Source organism: Felis catus, chromosome D4 (genome assembly GCF_018350175.1).
Source record: "Felis catus isolate Fca126 chromosome D4, F.catus_Fca126_mat1.0, whole genome shotgun sequence".
Taxonomy (NCBI): Eukaryota; Metazoa; Chordata; class Mammalia; order Carnivora; family Felidae; genus Felis; species Felis catus.
The window spans coordinates 13,147,054-13,173,459 of NC_058380.1; the positions used below are offsets into that span (position 1 = coordinate 13,147,054).

At 41.8% G+C, this 26,406-nt stretch overlaps 1 protein-coding gene across 10 annotated transcripts in view; it reads right to left on the reverse strand.

The window, feature by feature from the left end:
• Positions 1-26,406, reverse strand: part of TRPM3 (transient receptor potential cation channel subfamily M member 3) — an 804,873-nt gene that overhangs the window by 87,849 nt on the left and 690,618 nt on the right. For all 10 annotated transcript variants that reach the window (XM_019815754.2, XM_045042771.1, XM_003995389.6 and 7 more), the window contains 3 exons: positions 12,737-12,837; positions 10,958-11,092; positions 7,427-7,477 (listed from right to left, as the gene is read on the reverse strand). In XM_019815754.2, the coding sequence (XP_019671313.1) occupies positions 7,427-7,477; positions 10,958-11,092; positions 12,737-12,837 (287 nt within the window). The remainder of the gene's footprint in view (positions 1-7,426; positions 7,478-10,957; positions 11,093-12,736; positions 12,838-26,406) is intronic.

Below are 26,406 nucleotides of genomic sequence, written 5' to 3' on the forward strand. Positions count from 1 at the left end.
CTTTCAAAGAGTGCTTCTTATGGGGTAAGTTTCACCTGCTTGCATATATAGGTGCGAAAACACAAGAGGTTTTACCGTTGTCTACTCATTACTGGCTTCTACACCTAAAAAGTGCTCTATAGGGTCTAAGGAAAGATACTGGCTCTGCTAGGTCAAGGAAGGATTAATTCCATTTGTGGGAAGTTCTGAGCACACAGTGAGTTTCAAAGGGTGTAATTAATTAATTCACTGTCTGGTTTATTTCCTTGATGCAAAAGTATGCCCTATACCATGAATGGCAAGGGTACCACACTGTGTAGGGAGCACTTGCACTATGCCCTTGGATATATATAGGAGAAGCACGAGGGCTTTGTCTGCTTTTGTCCTTAATGGAGGACTCACTCCAGATGCTGTGTGAGATTTGGTGGCGGTTATTCAATTTCGGTGGCATCAGAACCACCCGGGAAACTTGGTGACAGTACAAAGGCCTGGCCCCTGTCCCGCTTCAACGTATGGGCCTCTACATGATTTATTAGCTCTCCAGGTGATTCTGATATACACCAAAGTTTGTGGAATCGCTGTTCTAGTAACAAAGGTTCGGGTGGGCTCACATGACAAAATCGGAAAATTTACAGTGTATAGTCATCATAAGGAAATCAGCTTAAATTGTTTTGCTAACGGAGGGTAGGTTTTCAGTTATGCTTCCTCAGCTTTGCTATGGTCAACAGCATACATTTGTAAGGGGTTCAGGGTTAGAGGTGGCCCACTGTATCCTCCCTATCAAACCCATAGCCTTAATTGCTGTATTGATCTTTGTATCCCCAGTGCCTTTTATAGTGGCTGGTGTGTGGTAGGCATTCAGAATCTTTGCTGGTAAGAATGTGAATGAGTAAAACAGTGAAATTAATGGATGTGGTTGGGATCAAGTCTCAGTTTCAGGTTTTTCAGTACTGTGTTCTTGTCAGTATCGGAACTAACTGGCCACAGTCTGTGAGTCATCCTGTTTGGGATAGCCCCGTATCACCGTGGAAACTGACTTGAAATACGCCTATCGCTCCATTGGTGTTCTCAGTGGAGTAGGAACGAGAAGGAATGAACGGAGAGCAAATGAAGCAGCAGCCTAAGCACAGGAGATCCTGGTGCTGCTCTTTAGATTCCCTTGCCACCCCCGACCCTTCCTAGCCCTGCCCATCAAGCTCCACCTCTCCCTTGGCTTGGGGCACAAAGCAGGCTTGGGGACCCAATTTGAGGCAGCTGAGCAAAGCCATCACACTTGGGGTGGAAGCACTTTGTGTTACATCCTTGACCTTGGCTCATCAGAATCCCAACCAAAATGTCCCTTCCTAAAGATGGTCTTATTGTCCTCCCCAACCATTCTCAGAATTTCGGAATCTCCTCTGAGGACTCTCTCATGAATCTGCCTGTGTTGGCAAGTTAAGCTATCCTCAGGTGGTCAGACAAGACGAAGTGTCTGACTTCTTTATGCAAAGCATGGCAAAAACAGAGAAAAGGGAACTTTGAGGAAGTCTTTAGATAGTAACTTTTCATGCACTGCCCTTTCCATAAACATGAAACTGAGTTTACAAATATTACTCATGCAACCAGTTTTCTCCATTGTTTTGGGACTGCTTAACAAGGCTGTGGGTTTCTGGATCGTCAGCTGTAGCTGACAGTTAGACAGGCCTGTTATTTCAAGAGTCAAAGAACCCCAAAGTCTGGACCCTCCTGGGTCTGCCTCATCTCATCTGCGTCTACAAGGATGACCCACAGAAGAGGCCCCGCATTTGTGTTATTTTCCTGGGCACTGTGAGGCAGGCAGGGTGGAGAACCCTGGCTGTGAATCAACTGCCCTGGGCTTCTTTCTGTGTGTCCTTCGTAAATCATCTGGTTTCCCTCAAGGCTTCCCTGTAAAATGGGTGCAACTCTATGGCTCCTATGGTCTCTATATAATGCTTGAGTCCCAGGGTTCAGAAAATTCCCTAAAAGATTTTGTGTGATGCTACTGAAAAGTAATCATAGCAAGTCGATGAATTTGTGCCTTATTTTTAATCCTGTAAGAATTCTCTAAATTTGAATCATGAGTAACAGCAAACCTAACACCTATGTATATTTTCTTTTGAGAAACCTATGTGTGAACATCAGTTTGAATTCTAAGAACGAGACACCAATATTGCCTGAAGTGAGTGGCAATAATTATGCTTTTGAATTGTCTAGAAGAGTGGGGGGTTATCAGGAAAGGGATCGTGGTAAAATTCAATAAAAATTTGAGACGGGCCAGTAAAATATTTTTGGCAAATGATTTTATTCACAAAGGGCTACTAGGTTTATATACAACAAGAGAAAGTGCTGGAGTCTTTTTTTTTGTAGGCACTTCTCATATAAAGCTTTATTATTTTCAAGTGATTTAAATGTGATCTGGGCTGAAGTAGGAGGAAGGATTTAGTGAGCCTTCTGGGTTCTGCTTAGCTTTGAGCCAGCGCCTTAAAGGAATTGGCCTGCATTTCTGTTTGACCACAAGGGGGCGATGTTCACCTAACCGAAGCCGGTGAGGGTTCCACCAGCATTTAGGTGCCTGTTCTGTTTTCTTTGGGTAATAAGGCGATGCAAATGAAAACAGCAGATTGGAGGATTTAGAAATAAGAAGAGTCAGATGCCCTTGTTAAAGTGATATCTGGAGGAGGGAGAGCTTACTTTACCAAGTAATGTGTCTGAAAGCCTGCAAGACTGATTGCATCTGTCCTCATCGCCCCCTCCCCCACCAGCACCGAGTCCTGGAAAGCAGAGAAATTAAGGGAAATTAGTTTCACAATTTCTACTAGGAAGAATGGAAACCTTTTGGGGAAGAAGAAATAGGTTTCATATAATTTGTAGAATCGGGTGCAGTTTCGGCCTCTTGCGACATATCTGTTCTGGGTGAACTTTGAGGGGGCTGGTAACATTGGGGCATGTCTGAGGTGCTGTGCCGATGGCCGTGGCCACCTGTGACCTCAGATGTCACAGATGCAGAGAACACCCAGCGTATGACCCGGCAGTGGAAATAGAGCTGGGCTAGCACGGTGGCCCTAGCTGTGCCTCTTTGTGAACGGTGAGGAGATCACTTCCTTCCTCTGTTCCTCAGTTTACACTCTGAAAACAGGCACTTGGGACAGAGTTACTTCTAAGGTCCCGTCTATTTCTAGAGGTCCGATTGTCTGACCACTGCCTGGCAGGCTGCTCTTTTTTTTCTATGCTGCTAGGTCACCACGCAAAGATTCTTGTCCAGAACTCGCACCGTTGATGGGGTTTCCACTAATGGCCCCTGAAATCTGGTTAGTGGAACTGGGAGCCCAGAGACAGGCCTGGTGTTGTGCTCATCACATCCACCTCCTCTGGAAAAAGCAGAGAACGTGAACGGCACCTCATATACCACAGGTAATGTCCAAAAACCTTCTGGAGGAGTCTTCCTACGCTTGGATGCTTTTCAAATAGGAATTCAAGAATGATACTGGAATAATGCCCCTTTGGTCTGTTGTATCTATTAGTCTCTCCTCCCTTTTTTGGTATTTACTTTGGCAATTGGTAATGCCTGCACACTTATGTCCCATTTCATGCCTTACCAGCACGCGGCAAGCTGTGTGACTCAAATACTTTGATCCACAGAGTGAAACAGAGAAGCTTGGCTTCATTGGTAGGTACCATCTGACAACTTGAAAACGTTGTCTCTTTTTCTCAAGCCATGAGCCGCTACTCTGACATTTTCATCCATGCCCTCCTAAAGGTGACTTTTAATTAAAAGAATAGTTTAAATGCATGTATTAGATCGGCTCTTGTAAATAAAATCTTTTTCAGAAGTCAGCTCATGACGTTCACCATCAGATTTCAGCTGTTTGGGAAACACATTTCGTGGAAACTTATAACAAGCCTTCAAAACGGGCTTGTTTCCTTCTAATGTATGTCGGGTATAAAATGGTTGCTGGTTGTCAGGTTTACCAAGGGAGAGGGGAGAAAAGACTACTCTGGCAAAAGTTCATGGACAAAGAGGACAGTCCCACAATAGTTGGCATGGTTATAGACCGAGCAACCCTTTATTTTATTTCTTTAAGTCTTATTTATTTAAGTAGTCTCTATACTGAGTGTGGGGCTTGAACTCACAACCCTGAGATCAAGAGTCGCATGCTCTTCCAACTGAGCCAGCCAGGTGCCCCTAGAGCAGGCAGCCTTTAAAAAAATAAAAATGCTTTTGGAAATCTGCATGAATTTGGCTGATGGGATTATGAAAATGTCCTTTCTTTACCTAACGAGGGTCTGAAATACTTTTCTCCCACCTCTCCATTCTGCAAAGCCCTGTCTTAATTCCCATGTGAATGAATTTTAAGCTATCATAATTTCACAACCACTTCTATATAATACTCAGATATCACCTCCCCCCCCCCCCGCCCCCTGCCCCTTGGTGGGGAATGAGAGTCCAGGTAATCTGAAGTCTTAGGACATGTAAGTTTAGAAGGAAAAACTAGTACTTGAAAACATACAGAGGCACAAATTGAGCAGACAGTTAGCTTCTAAAAATGGCAAGTTAGATTTCACGGAAAAGCAGACAGACTCGGGCCACTCTGGTAAAATGTAGCATTGGTGAGTCCCATGGATTTATGCAGGAAAACAGGGGACTGGGTTGGCCTTTATCATTTCAAATTTCTGATTGTTGCTGAATAACAAACCGTTGACCTCAATGCTCCCCTGGTATAAATAATGTGAGATTTTTGAAACTAGCTTGGGAGCATTTCTCCGAATTCAGTTCTGTTGATGTCAAAGGAGAATTCGACTTGGAGAGACCATACTGATAAACGTAGGGCCAGCTGATTATTCTTAAACGCACTCCCTGGGTCCGTAAGAGCTCTTTGCATTTTATCTCATAGACATAGCATCAAACGCTGTGTTTACGGTTCAGAATAGCATTTTTTATCAGGGCTTAGCACTTACTGGTTCACTTTTTTTTTCTTTTTGTCACCGATCATATCAATTAACATGTAATATAAAGTCTTGTAATCTTAAAGCACAAAGCGCATGCTAACTATCAAGTTCTTTAATTTTGAAAATTGCTTCCACTGCCCAAGGTTTTCTTAGCATTTTAAAGCCTGTCTCCTTTCCCACATAAAAGGATGAATTGTTCCTATAAGCCAGTTCAGAACTATCCTGGACCATTTGTAATCATTTTTTTCCACTTAATAAATCAGTACCTAAATGAATCTTTATGCATTTTTGCTCCAAAATTTGGATCACATTTAAAAGAAAAATAAACCTGCTCCTAATACTCCTTCCTCCCAAACCCTAACCATCATGGTCTTTCTTGTTAGTTTCTACTACTTTTGGAGTCCATCTTTAGCTGAGATGTTTTAAAAAACCGTTCCCTTAAATATACATGCCTTCTAATGCAAGTGACAGGGGCAAATGTAGGCAGCTAATGAGATTTCAGAAGGGAGAAAATGATATCGTAAAGCAGAGTCCTACAAAGAAGAGAACCTAATAGGAGGTGTTTTGATCATTTATACTCAGTATAATCTAACTGCAAAAATCCCTTTGGAAATCAGTCAAGATATCGAAAAACTAGGAGTTGGAGGTGAATCAGCGACTTTATTTGAAGGCTTAAATTGGCCAAAGGCTGGGATTGAGGGACAAAGGCATAGCTGTTGCCCTAGAAAGACTCACAATTCCTGCAGCGACACAGATTAGCTCAAGGTGAGGGGGACGATGTCTTATTTATTATTAAAAAACCCTCAGGACATTTTATTGAATGTGAGCAACATATATCTTGGCAAAGAATATGTGTTAAATGTGTACATTGAATCTTTTGAGACACTTCCCCCTCGTTAGTTGCCAGGCAGTTTTAAGCCAGGATAAATTACACAAAATTGGAAGACTTGAGGGTAAGAGAAATGGCTCTGTTGAGGGCGGGTGTGATTACGGCTCGCAATGCGTCAGATCAAGGAAAGATGTGATCTTGGTAGGATGGTGGTTGCGTTGGATGTACAGATTGCACAGCGACTGTTCTCTTGCTTTGAAAGAACAACGGGCTTCACTCACAACAGATGAAGTATCCTTCAGGAAAGTCATGTGGAGATGAGAGGAAAGCTTCCAAGAGCCAACAGAAGGGGTTTTTGGTTTTTGTTTTGTTTTGTTTTTTGTCCCCTTTACTCATTACTAGCAAAGGTCCAGCTGGCTAATAGGTACATTCTAAGCAGCCCCAGGACCTTTACTTGGCCTTTCAAGGGAAAAATTAAAAAGTGGCTACTTTTCCTAAGGGAAGTTCTAGACAGTGACTCCATATATTTTTTACCTTACTTTGTAGCTTTCTCTGACTATGTCCTTTGGGCTTTGGTGAAGAATTGCTACAAACTAGTGGGTGGCTGTGCGTGTGTGTGTGTGTGTGTGTGTGTGTGTGTGTGTGTGTGTGTGTGTTGGGGGTGGGAAAAGCGCCCCCATCTAGTCCATCCTTTGGAGTTGAAACATTAGTTTCAACTAGGAATGGCTGTCAAGGATTCAGAATTAAAGTTATCTCGGGGAGAGCTTGTACGGGGCAAAAGAACACGCACTTGCCTAAGATCAAACACAGCTTTCCCTGTACCTCACTCTTCTTACCTACAAATGGGAATCATACTATATAATAATAAAATAATAATTCACTTAATTGAATTGTCACGAAGATGAAGTGGGCTGAAGCATATAGGAAGCGTAGATTAGTGCCATGCTTCTGGTCATCACTAAAGGTTTGGTATATTCTTGTTCATCGAAGGACCTGAGTTCGAATTCTACCTCTTTCCTAACCACGTACTACAGTTCTCACCTCCTTACATTTCAGCCTCTATCTCTGTAATATGGAAATCATTCTGCTTCATCCAAACCTACTGCCTTTTTCTTTTCTTTTTTTTAACCTCCCCTCAAGTTAGATGGTCCACTTGAAAAAATATGCTGGAAAAAATAAAGCGTTAGAAGAACGGAATGCACGTATGCATTTTAGTTTCTGATTCTCTGAGACTTTTTGAGCTATGTTTCCTGAGCTCCGAATAGTGTTAGGAGTGACAGTGATGCATCGCATCAGGAGCTGGTATGTGCAGATACCTCCTATGGTTGGTCACACAACATGGAAACCAGCTCCCTGAACAGTGAGGGGCGCAGGGAAGAAAACAGGCAATGGCATAAATCCACACAGCATGGGGCAAAGCCTAGCGTTCCGCTATCTAAAAACATTATGTCCAAAGAAAGCATCTAAAACCACGGAGACTGGAGGTAAAACCACAGCTGCATTGTAAGCAAAGATGTCATAGTTAAAAGGCAACACACACAACAGTGTCCTGAAATGAGGCGTCTCGCAGGGACAGGAGCGCTCTGGCAGTGCATGCAAAACACAGGCGCTTTCTAATCACAGGAAGCAGTCAAGACAGGGCCTCCGACCTGCAGTCGAGAGGGTTCTTACCTTTTTGACATCCCTGACCAAGTGGTACAATGTATTTGAGGGCCCATGTCTCTGAAAACAATAAAGAAGAATCAGATGGTTTTGCTAGTCAGGGGCTCTCATTGGCAAGGCAAGAAGGATCTGGAAGGAAGGGATCTGGCGGAGGAGGGGGTCGTTCTTCATGATGAGCCTTGTTCTAGTTGCTCAGTTGTACCTGGCTCTTCCAAACACACACACTGGCAGAATTTGGGACTGTGGTTCCTCAAGAAAGAGCATTTGATTTCTAGGTTCAGTCTTTGTAAAGGAGGTTGTCAACCGTTTTGTTGTTGTTATGATAAGAACATTAAAGCCTAATCTCATAGCAACTTTCAATTATACAATACAGTGTTGTTAACTATAGTCACCATGCTATACATATGACTCCTGGAATTTATTTGTCCTATAACTGAAAGTTAATACCCTGTAGCTAACATCTCCCATTTTCCCCACCCCTCAGCCCCAAATATTTTGAGGATCCTCTACACTGTGTTTAAATATCTGGCTCCCTTTTCAAATATTAATTGGCCACATGTGCATGTATCTATTGCTGGGCTTTTAACTCTGTTCTGTTGGTCTATGTGTCTGTTTTAATGACAATACTATACTGTCTTGATTCCTATAGCTTCGTGAAATAGTTTGAAATCAGGAAATGTGATGCCTCTACTTTGTTCTTCTCTCTCAAGATTGTTTTGGCTATTCAGGGTCCTTTGTAGTTCCATGTGAATTTTAAGACAGTTTCTTCTATTTCTATGAAAAAATGCCACTGGAATTTTGAAAGGGATTGCACTGAACTTATAAAAGGCTTTGGGTGGTATGGACATTTTAACATTAACACTTCTAATCCATGGCTATGGGATATCTTTCCATTTACTTGTGTCGTCTTCAATTTCTTTAATCAGTGTCTTACAATTTTTACTTTATAGATCTTTTACTTCTTGTTTAAATTTATCCCTAAGTATTTTACAGTTTTTGATGATATTGTGAAGTAAATGGGATTGTTTTATTCTATTTTCATAGAGTTCTGTGTTAGTGTATAGACATGCAACTGATTTTTGTATATTGATTTTGTGTCATGAAACTCTATTGGATTCATTTATTATTTCTAACAGGTGTGTGTGTGTGTGTGTGTGTGTGTGTGTGTGTGTGTGTGTGTGTGTGAAGTCTTTACGAATTTCTATATATAAGATCACGTTATCAGCAAAGACAGTTTTACTTCTTCCTTTCCAAATTGGATTCCTTTTTCCCCCCTCCCTCTGTTCTTTCTTCTCCCTTTCTTCCCTCCCTCCCTCCCTCCCTTCCTTCCTTCCTTCCTTCCTTCCTTCCTTCCTTCCTTCCTTCCTTCCTTCCTTCCTTCCTTTGTCTGACTGCTTTGGCTAGGACTTCCAATACCATGTTTAATAAGAGTGGAGAGAGTGGGCACTATTAACTTATTCCTGATCTCTGAGAGAAAACCTTCAACCTTTTTACCATTGAGTATGATATTAGTTGTGAATTTATCACAAGTGGCCTTTGTTATATTGAAGTGTGTTCCTTCTATATCCAGTTTATTGAGAGATTTTACTATGAAAGGATGTTGAACATTGCAAATGCTTTTTCTGCACCTATTGAGATGATTTGATTTTTATCTTTCATTCTATTAATGTGGTATGCCTTTATTGATCTGCATTTATCGAACCATCCTTGCATTTAGGAATGGAATCCCATTTGATCATGGTGTATGAACTTTTTAATGTGCTGTTGAATTTGGATTATTAGTATTTTGTTGAGAATTTTTCCATGTATATTCATTAGGGATATTGGCCTATAGTTTTCTTTTCTTGTAGTGTCCTTATCTGGCTTTGGTGTGAGGGTAATTAGTGCTGGCCTCCTAAAATAAGTTTGAAGGAATGCCTCCTCTTTAATGTTTTTGAAAAGTTGGAAAAGAATTGGGGTTAATTCTTTAAATGTTTTGTAGAATTCACCAAATTCCCCTGTGAAGCCACCTGCCCCTGGGCTTTACTTTGTTGGGAGGTTTCTGATTACCAACTCAATCTCCTTACTTGTTATTAATTGGTCTGTTCAAATTTTTCTATTTCTTCATGATTCAGACTTGGTCAGTTGTACATTTCTAGGAATTTATCCACTTCTCCTATGGCTAATTATTGATCTTTATTATGGGGATGGAAGCTGGGGCCTCCTAGTGTTTCTTTTAATTCAGTCTGTTATTCTTACTGGAAGTTTTACTATGCAGAACTAAGAAAACTCTGCAGAGGACACAGAAACCTGGAGCCACTCTGCTAACCTGTTTTCTAGTTCCAGCATCAGGAATGAGATAGAGCCAGTGTGGCAGCATCTAACACCCACCACTGGCTGGAGAATAGGTCAATAAGTTCCATCTTATTAGTGCTGTGGGTGGTGGAACAGAGGAGCATTATGACCAATGAGGAGAAGAATAACCTCTGAGACAGAAGTGTTGGTTCAGTACTGGCTTTCTTTTTAACTTAGGAGTTTTGTGGTCTTGGATAAACCAACTCCCTTCTTGGCCTCGGTTTTCTTATCTGTAAAATGGAGGAAAACAATGTCTACTCTTTTTTAAAAAAATTCCAAGTAAAAATTTATTGACCTTGATTAAGAATGCTTATATATTTAATACTGCTTCTGATTTATCATAGGAATTACCTCCCCAACATGTTAATCACAGATGGATTGAAAGAGTATTTGGGAAATGGAGCAATGGAGTTTGTGTAAGGATACCACATTAGAAGTCTACTGGAGAGCCAAAGGAGTTTGTCCTGGTAGAATGTGAAATTAAAAGAACAAGTAGCAAAAACTATTGAGTAGGTCCAGAGCCTTTGGGAAGAAAGTTTTTCTTAACCTTCCTCATTTGTGCTCTCCAAATACCTTGTTCTCCTCTTGAAGGTTCCAATATCTACTCTTTAAACTTCATTGGGTTTTAATGAGTCTCAGCTCAGAGCCAATGTACTTAACTCACTGAATAGTATAAAAAACTTCATAAATAGTAGTTTTTCTTTATGGTTACTCCTTGGTATCCCTAGTAAATGAATTGGCAAATTATTACATGATACAAAAAATATTTTGGGGCAACTCCAAATAAGGAGTATTTTACATTTTATTCCGTTTTGGTGGCAAGGGGATGAATGATGGTAGCTCTGAGAATAACAAGATGATGCAGGATAGTTAATCGGTCTCCTTTTGATGCGTTGAGTTAAATCAATTCTCCTCTGCTTGCCTCAAACGCCCTCTGGGCTTATAGTATAAACTGTGTTCTAATTCCCAGAGTTTTGTGGTTTTGTGTAAGAATCTGAGAATGTTAGCTTTCCACTGACAACTGAGCAGTTAAAACAAGTGGGATCTTGGTGACCTGGCGTTGTTGTCTACAGGTCTATGGGAGTATTTGTGGAAAATGATCCATGCATTTGGAGGGGAGGGGAGAGACTCACAGGCATGTGGGGGGCAGGAGAAGGTAAAACAAAAAACACAGAGAAAATAAAAAGCGCCTTAGCTTGGTCCTACCGTATTGTACAATTCCTCTAGTCTGGAGATGGTGAGAAAACGGTGCATGCTTACTCCATTCTCTATGAGTAATTTCACAAAATCCACTCTGTCCAGAACTAGGGCATCCAACATGGCTTGCTCCAAAGACCCCACCTGCAAATCAAGTCACTGAGTTAGTCTGCCCCAGGGTCCAGGGATGCAGTTGCTTGGTGCTGTTCACCTGAACAGTTTAGAAATGGATGCCTTTGACATCTGGTAAACCTTCAGCACATCCAAGAACATGCTGGCAAGACTGTTCCCACCTCCACTTTTGGGACAGCCACAATCTCTCTTGTGTTTTGGGGTCTGTCTTTGCAAATAAAATTCAAGGTTTCTAGTTCCTAAAAGCTATTTCCTCCTTGACTCTCTTTTTTCTTCTGGATCCCAAGAAGGTACAAGAGTGTACAAGGTTTTCCTTTCCCAATTCTCTGACCAAACTTCTGCAACACTAGTGAAATGCCAAACTGGCTACTTTGCTGCCCCCATTTCCCTCTTTCTGAGGCTCTGAATTAAATCCTTGGCCACCTTGAAAAAAGGGACCCTAGCAAAGAGATCAAAAAGTAGGCTCAGGGCACCTGGGTGGCTCCGTCTGTTAAGTGTCCAACTTCGCCTCAGGGTCATGATCTCACAGTCTGTGAGTTCGAGCCCTGTGTTGGGCTCTGTGCTGACAGCTCAGAGCGTGGAGCCTGCTTTGGATTCTGTGTCTCCCTCTCTCTCTGCCCCTCCCCTGCTCACATTCTGCCTCTCTCTCTCTCTCTCTCTCTCTCTCTCTCTCTCTCTCTCTCTCAAAAATAAACATTAAAAAAAAGTAGGCTCTTCTGTCTTTTCATTGTTAGACTACCTTAACTCTGTCTCACCCATTTCAGTGCAGAGACCCTCAATTATGTAGGTTCTTTGGTCTGTTTACTAGGGTTTTATTTAATTCCTTTCACAAAAATTTCCCAGTGTCCAGACTCCTTGACCAGTCTTGCCACACTAGCAATCCATTAGCAGCACTATAAATAAAGACAGGGACTCAACCGGAGGCAGAAGCTCTCTGGGAGAAAGGAAGGGTTAAATAAGACCTGCCCATGAGGGCATTGCCCTTCAGTTATTCCGGGCACAGAGATCAAATTTCAGACTGCTGGCCGCCTCTTGGGGACACATGCATAAGCCGCCCAATAGCCAATTTTCCAAGTTTTTATTTTTGGTAGTGTCAATTGAGGGAAACACACCAAGAACAGTTATATAAAGCTTTGGTTGCCTCTGTGTGGTTGTTGGGGATGGGGAGGGCCTGTGCTCAGCCACCAGGACCAGATGGCACCTGCTAATTCTGCATCCCGAGGTGCGACTCAGCCATGTGCTAGCCTGGGGTGGCCACGACTCAGAAGCGGCGACCTCCAAGACAACCAGAAGCAAACTGCTAATTCCACTCCTTCCTTAATTTTAATTGATACCATTTTTTGTCTTATACGGGTTTTTTTTTTTTTTTTAGACGTGTAAAAGAAATGGCATCGGTTGCAGCTGAAAATTGCCATCAAAGGCCACTCAGAGATGGGAATGTCTGGAATGTTTGCAGTTGTGCTTTGTGGCGTCTTCAACCAGGTGGCAGTGTTTTCCTAAATATGAGAAAGGGGCTGAGGCTGAGGCTGGCTGCAAGGGATCATTTCCATCCTAGAGAAGAGGCAGCAGTTTCTCAAGCCGCTCTCAGAGACTTCTTAAGCAAATACACTTGCCCACGCGAGTGGGCTTTCCAGGGGGTGATGACATATACTCTACCGGCCACTGCTGCCCATAAATAAAGATCTGGCTGCGAGCGATGTCCACTCTGTTCCAGGCTAGAGCTAAGCTCAGCTGGTCCGGGGCCGAGGCATTGGCTCCTGTGTGTAGACAAGTAGGGGAAAAGAGTGGGAGAGAGAAAACAATGATCAGTTATTATGCCGAGAAGACCTACTCCATTACTCTCTGGTCAGTCCCCCTCTTCTTGGGGAGTAGACTCAGCTGTACAGCAGGGGTTCCCAGACTCGGTACTGTTGGTATTTGGGGCAGGATAATTGTTTACTGTGGGGGGCCATTTTGTACATTGTAGACTATTTAGCAGCATCCCTGAATTCAATCCAGTGGATGCCAGTGACACCCCCAACCTCCACCCGAGTCACGACAATCCAAAGTGTCTCCAGATGCCACCAAATGCATCCAGGAGGAAGGAGACAAAATCAGCTCATTGAAGACTACTGCTCAAGTGTTGCTGTTCAAAGTGTGGCCCACGGAGCCAAGCAGCAGCAGAAGCAGCATCACCCGGGGAACTTTTTAGAAATGCAGACCCTCTGGGGTGCCTGGGTGGCTCAGTGGGTTGGGCATCTGACGCTTGGTTTCGGCTCAGGTCATGATCTCAAAGTTCATGGGTTTGAGCCCCGTACCGGGCTTCGCCCTGCCAGCGCGGAACCTGCTTGGGATTCTCTCTCTCTCCTTCTCTCTCTGCCCCCTCCCCTGCTGATGCATGTGCTAGCTCCCTCTCAAAATAAATAAATAAATAAAATAATAAATAAATAAATAAGTAAATAAATAAATAAATAAACTATACACACACACACACACACACACACACACACACACACACACACACACATATATATATATATATATATGCAGACCCTCAGGCCCTACCCTAGATCAGAATCTATATTTTAACAAGATCTCAGATGATTCATGCACACATTAAAGTTTGAGAAGCGTTGCCCTGCGACACATTTTGTTTCTACTGGCCAATCTTTGGTGCAACGCATCATTCAAATTGTAAGTCGCATGGTAACAGGGTCCTCGTATCTTAGTGAGCCAGCTTTGCCACTCTACTGAAAAAGAGTTAAGAAGGTCTTTTAAGAGAATAAAAAGAAATGACTTAGGTTTTCTTAGATTTGTGGGTAGAAGCCACCGGAATAGATTTTTAAGTTCTCCTTTCATTCTCCAGACTCAGTGGCTAGATCTGTGCTGTCCACCTGTGGCTGTTTAAATCTAAATTGTTTAAAATTAAATAAACTTTAATGCTTCAGTCACACTAGCCACATGTCAAATGCTCTGTAGCCGTATGTGGCTGGTGGCCTGTGAACTGGAGAGTGTTGATTCAGAACAATTCCATCATCACAGAATGTTCTATTGGAATAGCGCTGGTCTAGATCGACGCATCCTGTCAATACACGCAACCTGCCAAGCAGCTGGGTGTGAAGCCGAGGATGGTAGGCGGAGATAATGCTGGGCTACCGTCAGGGGACCAATGTCTGCTATTTTGCAGTTATGTGACAGTGGACCTCTCTGTGCCATCTTGTGTCTCTGACCATCTTGTGAAACGGGGACCATAAGAATTATCCTGTTTACTGACTGGAATGTGAGACTAAAATGAAACCATATAGTGAACGTGCACATGTAAACAGGGTTTTTGCAATTGACATCCTTAGTACCCTGAACAGGAGACGTCCCTAAATATTTGCCTGACTCCATGTTGCTAGAGGTCCCACCAGCAGGGGAGCACAGTACAGAGACAGCACTCTTAACATGGCTCAGACTTTTTGGACATCTAATATGTCCAATGTCTAATATGTCTAATATGTCTAATATGTTTAATATTAGGCACTTCCATGTATTATCATATACAATGTCCCCCCAAATCCTGAGAAATGGGTCTATTATCTCCATTTGATAGACGAAGATACTGAGGTCCAGAGAGGTAAAAAAACCATGTAGCTACTAACAGAAGGTAAACAGAAGAAGCATTTATCATGCCAGAGGTGAAATTCAGCCCCAGTGAGTTTTTCCTTCATTCCATGTCTGCGGATTCTGATGTTTGTGAGGGAAGGAGGGACAGCAAATGCTAGTCCTGCCCATTTTCCTGGATTCTTCAGCACTGGAGTGCTGTAGATAGGGCTGCTGGTGATCAGACCGTATCGGTGATTCCCAAAGTCTATTGCACAGTAGAATCACCTGGGAAGCTTCTAAAACATCTGTACGCCCAGAGTGCACCCCAAAACAATTACATCACATTGTTTGGGGTGGGGGCCAGGCTCTGATAGTTTTAAAGATCTCCAGGTGTTTTCAATGCGCTCCAGGGCTTGGGAACCACTGTGCTACATGTCTCTTCTGCTGCCTCCCTTTGCCTCTTTCCTCTTGGCTCTGAGATGTTGAAGTTAAGAATTAGGGGAGCAAAATGTTCTCTAGAGGAGCGCTTCTCTAATTTGAGCATGCAAAAGAATAAGCTGGAGAGCTTTTTAAAACAGATTCTTGGGCCCCACTTCTAGAGATTAAGATTTAGCAGATCTGGGGTGGAGCCTGAGTTTGTGCATTTCTAAAAAGCTCCCAGGTGGTGCTGGTGCTGATGATCTGAGACCTCCCTTTGGATAACAAAGGCCCCAGAGAGCTGTGTGCCACATTCTCTTCACAGGTCAAAGGGCATTTTTGATTCTGGTGCCCATGCATTGATGGATTCAGTATACTTGTAGTAAATTAATTAGCGTTTGGAATGATGAATATTAATTCAGTTCATACAGGGATTTTTCTATTAAAATTATTTATCACCTCAGGGGGTAACATCAGAAACTGCAAACTAATACTAGGGTAACTGGTGTAAATAAGTGATAAATAGGAACGTGTCAAAATGTACTATCATCACTTTTAAGGAAAAAAAGTGAAGGCTCACTGGGGCTGCATTTGGAAAGGTAGCACTCTATACTTTCCTTTGCTTCCTTAGCTGCTCTGCTGGTCGTGGGTGACCTGCTGTAATGGTTTAATCATTCCCTTTGCCATCTGTATGCCACAGATTTGTATGTCACCCAGTCAATGGTCGCAGCACAGTCTGAACAGGAACACATAGGAGGAAGCAAAGTCATTGACATTACATTAAAGTCAATGTGAGTTACCTGAATGTAATTACCTAAGTGTCAAGTGAAAGCAGGAAGCCAATGAGTCTTGACTTCTCAAAAATTGAAAGTACATCAAGAATGATCCTGGGTGACAGTTTGGATCAGAGGTTCTCAGCCAGGGTGACCAACCAGCCCAGTTGCCTAGGAGAGTCACGGTGTTAGCACTGAAATTTCCACCTCCTGAGAGAACCCTCAGTCCTGCACAAACCTGGATGGGTGGTCACCCTATGCTCAACTGCGTCTATATTTTGGAATTGCCTGAAAAGCTTAAAACAGACTGATACTTGGGAGCCATCCCAGAGATTCTGGTTTCATTGGTCCTGGGCACTGCAGTTTTTAAAAGCTCCCCAAAAGCTTGTAAGAATAAGAGGTCTTTAACCTTCCCTTGACATTAAAATCATGAAGGCAAGGTTAAGAACCTTGAGTCTAGATAATATATTTTCATTCACTTATTCATCTGTTTATTTATTAATTGATTTACACATTAAAAACTACAGATTTCATGCCTTCTCATATGGCAGGTATGATGCCAGTATGAGGACCAAGATAATTAATACAGAGTCCTTTGTCTTGAGAGCTTACATTCTAGAGGAGGGGTTAGGTCTGTAATTAAATACATCATCTCGTGCTCAACAGATACTGAATACCTTCTGTGCCAGGAACTGTTTTAACACTGAACATCCCATGGTGAAGAAGGTAGCTGAGATCACTCTTTGCACAGAACTTACTACTTACTTCTACTAGAAGAGCAGCACTCAGAAAATAAATGAACAAACTAAGAAACAGTATACTTTCTGATTGTGTAAATGCCATGAAGGAGCAGTGCCATTCCCAGGAGTGGGACCTGTGTCTATAGGAACAATTTGAGTCACTCCAAATCAATGTGGCAGCACCGTTCTGGCTACTCAGTCTCACATGATGCAGGCAGCTGGCCAGGCTGTCCTTCTGAAACCAGAGCTGGATATGAAGCCATTGGATATCTTTGTAGGTACAAGTCTGGGTGTCCTGTGGGGCATCTGGTTGACCCTGTGTGGGAACTAGAGGGTTGGAAGGTGCCTTGAAATATTGAAATGGGTCTGGGGTCCATGAAGATCCTGGTTTGAGCTAAGGGTTATGCCACCCATATGACACTGCCACCCTGGCTCATGCCAGATCCTAGGAAGGCATGAAGAAGGCCCTTGAAAGCACTGGTTTAATGGTGGTACTGAGAATGACCAGGGTGGTGGTAGAGGGTTGAATGGACAGGAGACCTCCCTGAGAATAACATTTGAACTGGACCGAAATAATTAGAAAATGCCACCATGTGAAGGACTTGTGGTGGTTGGGGTGGGCACTCCAGGTAAAGGCAACATCGAGTATAAAGGTCCTGATGTGGGAATGAATACAAGTAGGTATAAGACATAAAAGATATAGTTTTATTATTTCCTCTTTCTGCAGGAGGCTGAAGAATATTTAAGTGCATACATAATGGTCTTAAGCAAGGGATTAATTCACTAGATGGATGAAATGAAGAAAGGCATTGTACGAAAAGAAACAGCCTAGGAAAGGATTGGGAGAGTTCAATACCCCTGCAAATTTAGGCAATTCATGGGAAGACACTGAGGAAGATTCAAAGCTTGAGGTATATGTGAGTTAGCAGAGAGAGCTGAAGCCAGAATGGAAGGACTTATAAATGATGTTGGAGGAGTCTCCCTTTATCCTGGAGACACGGAGAAACCACTGGAAACACTTGTTTCAGAAATAATGTGTCAGATGTACATCTTAGAGAAATTCCTTTGGCACCAGTGTGAAGGGTGGATTGGAAGGGACATTGGACTGGAGGGAGAAAGAGTAATAAGGAAAGTATTGCAATATTCTAGAAAAAGGGATAATGATCTGAAGGAGCAGTTTGGATGGAGGGATATTTATAAAGCACAATGGATAGCTGTGGATGAGAGATTTAAAGTGGGGAGCAAGAGAAGTCAAAAGTGGTCTCCTTGGGGGCCCGGGTCCATGATGGCCAACTGAGATTGGCAATGTAAGATAAAAACACGCTTTGAGGGACAGCAAAATTGCAATCTTGAATATAATGAGCTTGAAATGCCTGTGGTATAGCCATCCAGGTGGGAATGACCAGAGGCCATTGGATATTGAGATGTGGGGCAGGGGAGGGATTAGGTCTGGAGACAGAGATTTGGAAAACATTGCGTGAAGGTGATAGGAAGAGAGAAGAGGATTGGTCGTGGAATAACACCAACATTTAAAGGCTATGAAAGTAAAGCAAATCTTTAGAAAGAAATCACACACTCACACACACATTCAACAGAGATATAGGAAGAGAACGTGGAGATCATGGTGCCCTACACTATAGGAAGAGAGGTTTTTAAGAAAGAGGAGGTGATCATTAGGTCAAAATCTGCAAAAAGGGTAAGTAGAAAAGACTGACTTTCCTTCTCTATAACTTTTTTTATTACAAGGCACCAGCTATATGTCTATTAGTTTATTATTTATTTCTGTCCCCAGAGTGCAAACCTCAAGAGGCCAGGGAGTTAGTCTACCTTATTCACTGCGGTATTCTTAGAGTCCAGAGCAGTGCTTGGCACATAACAGGTGTTCAATAACCATTTGTTGAATGAATGAATGAATGAACCTCAAAATGTGCATTAGATTTGGCAGTTAAGAAGTCTTTGATGACGGGGTGCCTGGGTGGCTCAGTATGTTGAACATCTGACTGCTGATTTCTGCTCATCTCATGATCTCATGCTTGGTCTGTTTGAGCCTGGCATTGATCTCCATGCTGACAGTGAAGAGCCTGCTTGGGATTCTCTTTCTCCCTCTCCCTCTGCCTCTTCCCCAGCCCTCCCTCTCTTAAAATAAATACACATTAAAAAAAGAAGTCTTTGACAATGTTAGTGTGTACACCTTTAAAGAATATGGGAATGGAAGCATATCTGCAATCTCTTCCTTTAAGGAAATTGCAATTGAACCAGAATGGAGGTGAGTTGGGATAAAAAGAGAGCTATGACAAGTGTATAAATCACTATATCAATGAACAAAGTGGTAAATGTTGTAGAAGCTGTACATATAAGCCCAGAGCACTGCCTCAGCAGTTGAGTACTTGAAGGAGGAAGTAGAATTTGATTATAGTATGGAAGGATGGTGGAGATTTGAACAAATGGAGTGTGTGTTAGGCTGAATGATGCCCCCACCCCTCAAAGATGTGCACGTGATGTGCACGTGATCCTGGGAACCAGTGATGTTACTTTATAGGGCAGAGACTTTACAGATGCAATTCAGAATTTTGAGTTGAGGAGGTTATACTGGCTTATCTGGTGGGCCCAATGCAATAGAATCGCAAGTGTCCTTATAAAAGGGAGGCAAGGAACTCAAAGTAGTGGTAAGACGTGTGAAGATGAAAGCAACGGGTTGGACTGATACAGGCAATGAGCTCAAGTCAAGAAATGCGGGCAACCTCCAGAAGCTGAAAAAGACAAGGAAATGATTCTCTCCTGAAGCTTTCAGAAGGAACATAACCCTGCTGATCCCTTAATTTCAGATTTCCAGCCTCCAGAATCATAAGAGAATAAATTTTTATCATTTTAAGCCACTAAGTTTGTGGCAATTTGTTATGGGTAGTAAAAGAAAACTAACACTATTGGTGATTAAAAATATTCTTGTAGGTAGACCATCAAGATAGGAAGGTACAATAGAGATGAGAAAGCAAGAGTATTTTACACCTTGGCTGTGTGCACAGCAGGGTTCTCAAACTTTAACGTGCATATAATTCATCTGGGTTTCTTGTTTAAATGCTGCTTCTGTTGGGGCACCTGGGTGGCTCAGATGGTTAAGTGGCCGACTTCAGCTCTGGTCATGATCTCATGGTTCATGAGTTTGAGCCTCGCGTCAGGCTCTGTGCTGAAAGCTCGGAGCCTGGAGCCTGCTTTGGATTCTGTGTCTCCCTCTCTCTCTGTTCCTCCCCCACTAGCACTCTGTCTCTCTCTCTCTCAAAAGTAAATACAGATTTAAAAAAAAGTTTTAAATGCTGATTCTGTTTCTGTAGGTCTGGCGTGGGACTCCTAATTCTATTTCTTTACACAACACTCATTAGTTTTCTACTGTGAACAATGGTTAATCTTGTTCACGCACCCTTTCTCCCTTTTCTCTCTTCCACCATTCCATTTTAGAACATACCATATTTTTAGTGTTTTAACTGGTTCTGTTCAATATGCTTACATTTCTATTACTAATATTTGAATTGTCAGTCTTAAGTTATATTCCTTATTTTAGTAGGCAAAGATCCAGATATTATAATGAGTCGAAATGTCTACCACCTCTATCTCTATCCTTCTTCCTCTTAATTTCTTTTTGTTGTTGCATTATTTCTACTGTGGAAGGCAGGTGACACTTACATTCCTTTCTGTTACTCAAAGTGCTGTTTTTGTTTTTATCTTAGTTCTGTTAGATTCTAGTATCAATGGTTACAATTAATGATTTTACCAGAGTGTACCCAAGGATCTCTTAGTTGGTAGGCTGCATCTTCTCTGGGAGTTTTCCCAAGAGAAAGTCATGGGGACAATCTAGAGTTCTAGAATGTTTTAAACTGTTTGTTTTTTCTCTCAATAGTCTTGATAGTTGAATGACACTGACTTGATATCAAAATCTGTTGCTCTATTGTCTGCTGGCATTGAATGTTAATATAAAAAGGTTTGTAGCCAACCTGATTTTTTAATCTCATGAAAGACTTGATCATTTTGCCTGGTGGCCCAAAGTCATCTTTATTTTCTTTGAGGCTCAGTAACTTTAGTAGGCTGTGTCTAGTTGTTGGGGATTCTGAATCAGTCTTTCCTGGTTCAAGGTGGCCTTTTCAATATCTAGATCAAAGTTTCAAAATTTGTTTAAGGAAAAAATTATGAAATTGTATTTTAAAATATTTTCTCTGATCCATTACTTTGATTTTCTTCTTTGGAGATAGCAGTTATGCTTATGTTGGATCTCCATTTTCTGTCTCCTATAAATATAATTTCTCTTTAATCTTAATTAACTCTTTATTTCCATTGGTTTTCATTTCCATTCCCTTCCTTCATTTCTATACGTTGTGTCCTGTACTGTTTTCTTTTTCACAATGTATATTTGATCTTGCAGCCTTTCTCAATTCTTCTGCAATTCTGTGATAATTTCATGTCCTCCCTTCTACTTCATTCCTGAATGCTACTCACGTTATATCTCCTCCTGTTGCCTCAACTACTCTTACCTGAATTTTGGTATTCCAACTTCAAAGTATTTCTTCATAGATAAAGTGCTTTGTTGCGATTTAATTTTTTTAAAGTTCATGGTAAAGTATTTATTTATAAGGTTCATCTGTTCTCTGGAAACATTTTTACAGATATTCTTCTGTGCATACATTTTGCCCTTTTGTTATTTTTTATAGAATGTATCTATATGCTAACTGCTTTTTTATTATTTATCATCTAGTGAGTTGGGTTATAATGGGCCCAGAGTAGCATTCCAGGCTACTTATTATTCACAACTGGAAGTCTTTCTTCTCAGCTACCACCAAGACAATCTCCCTGCTGCAAACATTACTTATCTGCATAATTCCATGTGTAGCCCACCACCCCTGTTTCTATGGGCTAAGTCAGGCTCAAGAGTCACCATTGAACTCACTCTAGTTCTTGCACATGCTGCTACAGAGAAAGGAGAGAACTTTGCACCTTAGAGCATTTCTCACTTCGAGGAATTACATTCTGGTACTTCCTGAAGATTGCTACTGCTAGTTTCTCTCTCCCCAGCTTTTACTCTTTCCTCCCACAGAGCTCTTGCATTTACAAATATTTTGGAATATTTCCCAGTTTTACCAAAAATAGAGTTAGCTTGCTTTTTTTCTTCCCTTTTCATTATTGGTTTTTGAAGCTTTCTAGAAGAAGAGACTGATGAATTTGTGTTGTCAAGTTTGCACTGGATATCCTGAAGGATTCTGTAGGTAGAAGATTGTTTTGGTCAGATCTTTACAATAGTAGTGTTCCTATAATTGACGTATAGAGAACAAGCAGGGATATATATGCTCAGTAAGAAGCAGGCAAAAACCATAAGAAGCCATTGAAATAAATCAGGTCAAAAGTCCTGAAGGCCTAATGATGATGAACAAGGAAGGAAAAGAAGGGATAGACCTACAAGATATTGTGGTGGCAAAAATGCCCAGAGTTACTAAGAATTTGCTTGAATAAAGGGAGAAAAAAATGTGATGGAGGCTTTGAGCCTGGATAGCTCCAAGGATGGGGGCTGTGTGAACATAAATGGGGAAGTCAGGAAGAAATCAACTGTTTGGGAAAAGACAATTTTTTAAAGAATATGTGTATATTTAAAGACAATTAATTGCATTGGATTTGGGGTGCATAGTGACACCTAAGGGAGCTGTCCAGTAGGCAAATAGAAAAAGGGGCAGGGAGAGAAGCTGGAGCTGGAGAAAAATCTGGAGGTCATTCATGCAGACATGATATTAAAGCCATGGCGCCCGGGTGGCTCAATTGGGTAAGTGTCCGACTTCAGCTCAGGTCATGAATTCACAGTCCATGAGCGCGAGCCCTGTGTTGGGCCCTGTGCTGACAGCTCAGAGCCTGGAGTCTGCTTCAGATTCTGTGTCTCCCTCTCTCTCTGCGCCCCCCCCCCCACTTGCATGCTGTCTCTCTCTCCCTCAAAAGTAAATAAACATTAAAAAAAATTAAAGCCATGGTACTTTATAATTTTGACAGAAGGCAGAGTGAGAAGTAAGAGGGTCTGAGAAGGAGACAAAGGAATGCTCAGAAATGTAGAGCACCCACTTGGTGTCTCTGACACCAAGGAAAGGTAAAAATCAATATAATTACCACCATATATTGAAAGCCAATCACATACTAGGCGTTTTACATTTATCATCTCATTTAATACTCACAAAAACCCTGTATAGCAAATATATTAATCCCCACTTGGAAGATCAGAAAACAGAGGCTTAGAGAGATGGAGGGAATTGTAGAACAGGCTTTAAATGGAGGCCTTCCCTCAGGGTAAAAAAGAGTTGCATAAGAAATAGGCAAAGTCAACACTGTGAAAAGTTGCTGAATGTTCCAGAAGATAATTGTTGGGGTTTAGAAGAGTATTTGGGGTCTTCATGGGTACTGAAAGCTGTGTGAGAAAAAATCTTTAGAGTGAGCCAGTGAGCTCAGAAAACAGAGTAAGTGGAGGGTAAAGACTATTGGTGGAAAGGCAGGCCAACTTTCAGAGCTGGATGGTCAAGAGGAGAAAACTAGGATGCTTCCTTGAGGGTCTTGGTGGAGAGGGCCAGGGTCGTCTCAGGTGACAGAGAGCCTGAATGTGCTGATGGGAGAAGGGAAAGAGCCACTGGAGAGGGAGACAAGAGCAAGCACATGATGGATGAGATCTTCAGCATGGAGGCCAGGGAGTAGTTGGTCAGCAAAGAAGAGAGGTCACTGGGGTGAGAAGAGGAGGGAATGCAATGAGGCTGAGTGGAGATACTGACATTCATGAGTGGGAAAAAGGGAGCCGGGATGAGACCAAATATTTTAAGTGAAGTAAGAGGGGATGCCCTCTGCAGAGAGTCAGAAGGAGTGAGGAGCTGAAGAGAATGGAGAAACATGGCGGATGTGCCACAGGCTGACGACTGAAGAATAAGGGGCTTTCAGAGCAGAGTTAGGGCCCACTGAAGTAAAACATCCCAAATATGTCATGGCGCCGAAGGCACATATTGCAGAGAATGTTTATTTAGGGACCTGAGATTCAGTGTTTGAGGAAAGTTTTGTTTTTGTCTTTGTTTTTGTTTTAAGTACCCTGAGGGTCACTAAATACTTCAGTGGGTTGGAAATGGAGACGTGGACTCCCTTTGGGAGAGTTGTTAAATAAAAATGTCAGGTGTGTCATCTGACCTTGATAGCTCAAGTGTGGTCCTGTTTGATGGACTGGGGTGGTGGAGGAGCCAGGATTTGCAGCCCTTATAATGTCCTTAGTGGCACCATGATGTTGTGATGTGTAGCATGGTACCACTCATCTCTGTATTAGTTGAGAAACATTTCTTCTTGTTGGGGTCTTTGGACCTTTCTGTGTTTTATCTGTGGAATCTTGTCTGGTTTAAATATGCATCTTCGGGTTCTATTCATTTCCATCAATCTATTTGTAAATGTTGCACCAAAATGCGATAGGGTCTCAGTCCGTGAAAACATAACCCTCCGTTCATTTAAAGACATCACATTCTTTACCAATATGAGAACCACAAAATCGAAAGGAGACTAGCTGAAAGATCCTGTCATGTGACTGGGTTGCTAGGATACACCTTCAATGGTCTCCCAGAGCAGAACTGCCTACCTACCCCCGTGGGCCTCTCTTAGGAATGTGGCTGCTACCTGGAGAAAAAAACAAATTAAAGGCTTGAAACATGCACATAAAGAAGTAGATGAGGTCTGTGTATAACTTATTCTTTGCTCTATTTTCTTGCCCTCAATGATAACTATCTCCTTTTGGTAAAAATAACTTTAGGTAGACTCCCAGGAGAACGTTAAAAGGAATCAGGAAAAATTGGATTAACTTTAGCTGGAAGAAATCCACATTTGGCTTGTAAGAGACAAAACAGACAGCTGAGTTAAAGAGCCCTTTGCAGGAAGATAGGGTTTTCTTTCTCAGTTTATCTTTAGTAAATAAGACAATAAAACTAATATTTCTTTCATGCTTAGCTCATGCCAGGCACTGCTTCTAGGTGTTAATGTGTTAAAGTATCACAACAAACTATGTGCCACTATCCCCATTTTGCAGACAAGGAAAATGAGGCACAGAAACTTGTCAAAGGTGAGGTAGCCAGGAAGTGCCAGAGGCAAGCTTCAAACCCAGGCAGTCTGATTTTAGAGCCGATTTTTTCTTTTTTAATTCATAGGAACTTAGAAAATTTTACTGGACTCATGACACTCACAAAAAGAAGTTGGCAAACAGGCTTTTGTGTTCATATCATAAAACAACCCACAGGGTGTGAATGAAGGAAGTCAGAATATTCTCTGATGCTCTATCATTAGGGTCAAAATTGGTCAAATGGTACCCAAAATTCACTAGTCAGCTTCTTTAAAATTTTTGTATCTTTATTTTTTGTTTGTCAAGCCCTTTGGGGTGGGAGATTTATTTATTTACTTATCTGGCTTTATTATTAAAAAATGTATAGGTGCATCAAAAATATGCAATTCAAAAGATACAGTTTGTGAATACACTTTAAAGATGTTATCAGTTGGATACAATGATGTATATGTGTGTGGGCAAAACGAATCAGGTCTGGAGATTTTTATATCCTGTTTATTCTGAAGGCTTTGATTTTCAGGATTAATAAGATTTTTATTCAGTTTTTAAACTTTTGGTGGGAGTGCAAACTGGTACAGCCACTGTGGGAAAACACAGTATGGAGGTTCCTCAAAAAACTGTTGGTTTCGGGGCACCTGGGTGGCGCAGTCGGTTAAGCGTCCGACTTCAGCCAGGTCACGATCTCGCGGTCCGTGAGTTCGAGCCCCGCGTCAGGCTCTGGGCTGATGGCTCAGAGCCTGGAGCCTGTTTCCGATTCTGGTCTCCCTCTCTCTCTGCCCCTTCCCCGTTCATACTCTGTCTCTCTCTGTCCCAAAAATAAATAAATGTTGAAAAAAAAATTAAAAAAAAAACTGTTGGTTTCATTTCAGAGCTAGGGGGCGCAACTTTTATGGACCAACACTACTATATAAAAACCTTGCAAAGTCAGGTTGTCTATGTGATGATAATTGCCGGGAGTACCTACAGTAAATTTTGCTACTATTTCTTTGTGTCCTAATAACATACGCAGTCAAAGAGGACAAATGAAATTATGTGGCTTCTGATTAATAACATTGTGAAGCACTGTGCCATTTCCTTCTTTTTGCCAGCCTAGCTCAATGGATGAGTCCTCTTATTGTGCCCTTTCTGCAATAAAAGAAGCCAGTAGGTCACAAGGTCTCCCATTAACACGTTAAAAAAATTTTGTAAAAGTGTTCCCGTATGACACACAATATGCAAGACTGAGAAACGTTATCGACTTAAGACAGAGGGAATAAAAGAAAAAAATTCTACCGGGTTATACTGCTTGCTCGCGGTATGACAAAAATGAATTCATTTGCACGGATGAGTAAATAAAATATCTGCATCTTCCATAGTGCGATTTTTAGCGGCGTTCTACAGAAATGCCTGCCCTGGAGTTCTGGCACATTTTCTGGAATTATTGCAGTGATGATTTGCTAACTTCTGTTTGCCCTTCCTTTGTCTTTTCCTTGTTCTGTCCCTTTCACTGAGAACCAGGTAATCCGTTTTGTACCTCATTTTTACTAAGGTTAAACATGCACAGCATTAAGAGTCATCTATTCCTACAAGATTTGTTATAAAATCACAAATCTCATCACTCCCTGCCTCTTTACCCAGAGGCAACCTCTTCAGTTCTCATGGCTGATTATTTTGGTTCTCCATGGCAGATAGTCTTTGAAGATAGCTTCTTTCTTTTTTTTTTTCCTAAACATGTCAAGGCGAGGTCAATTTTTT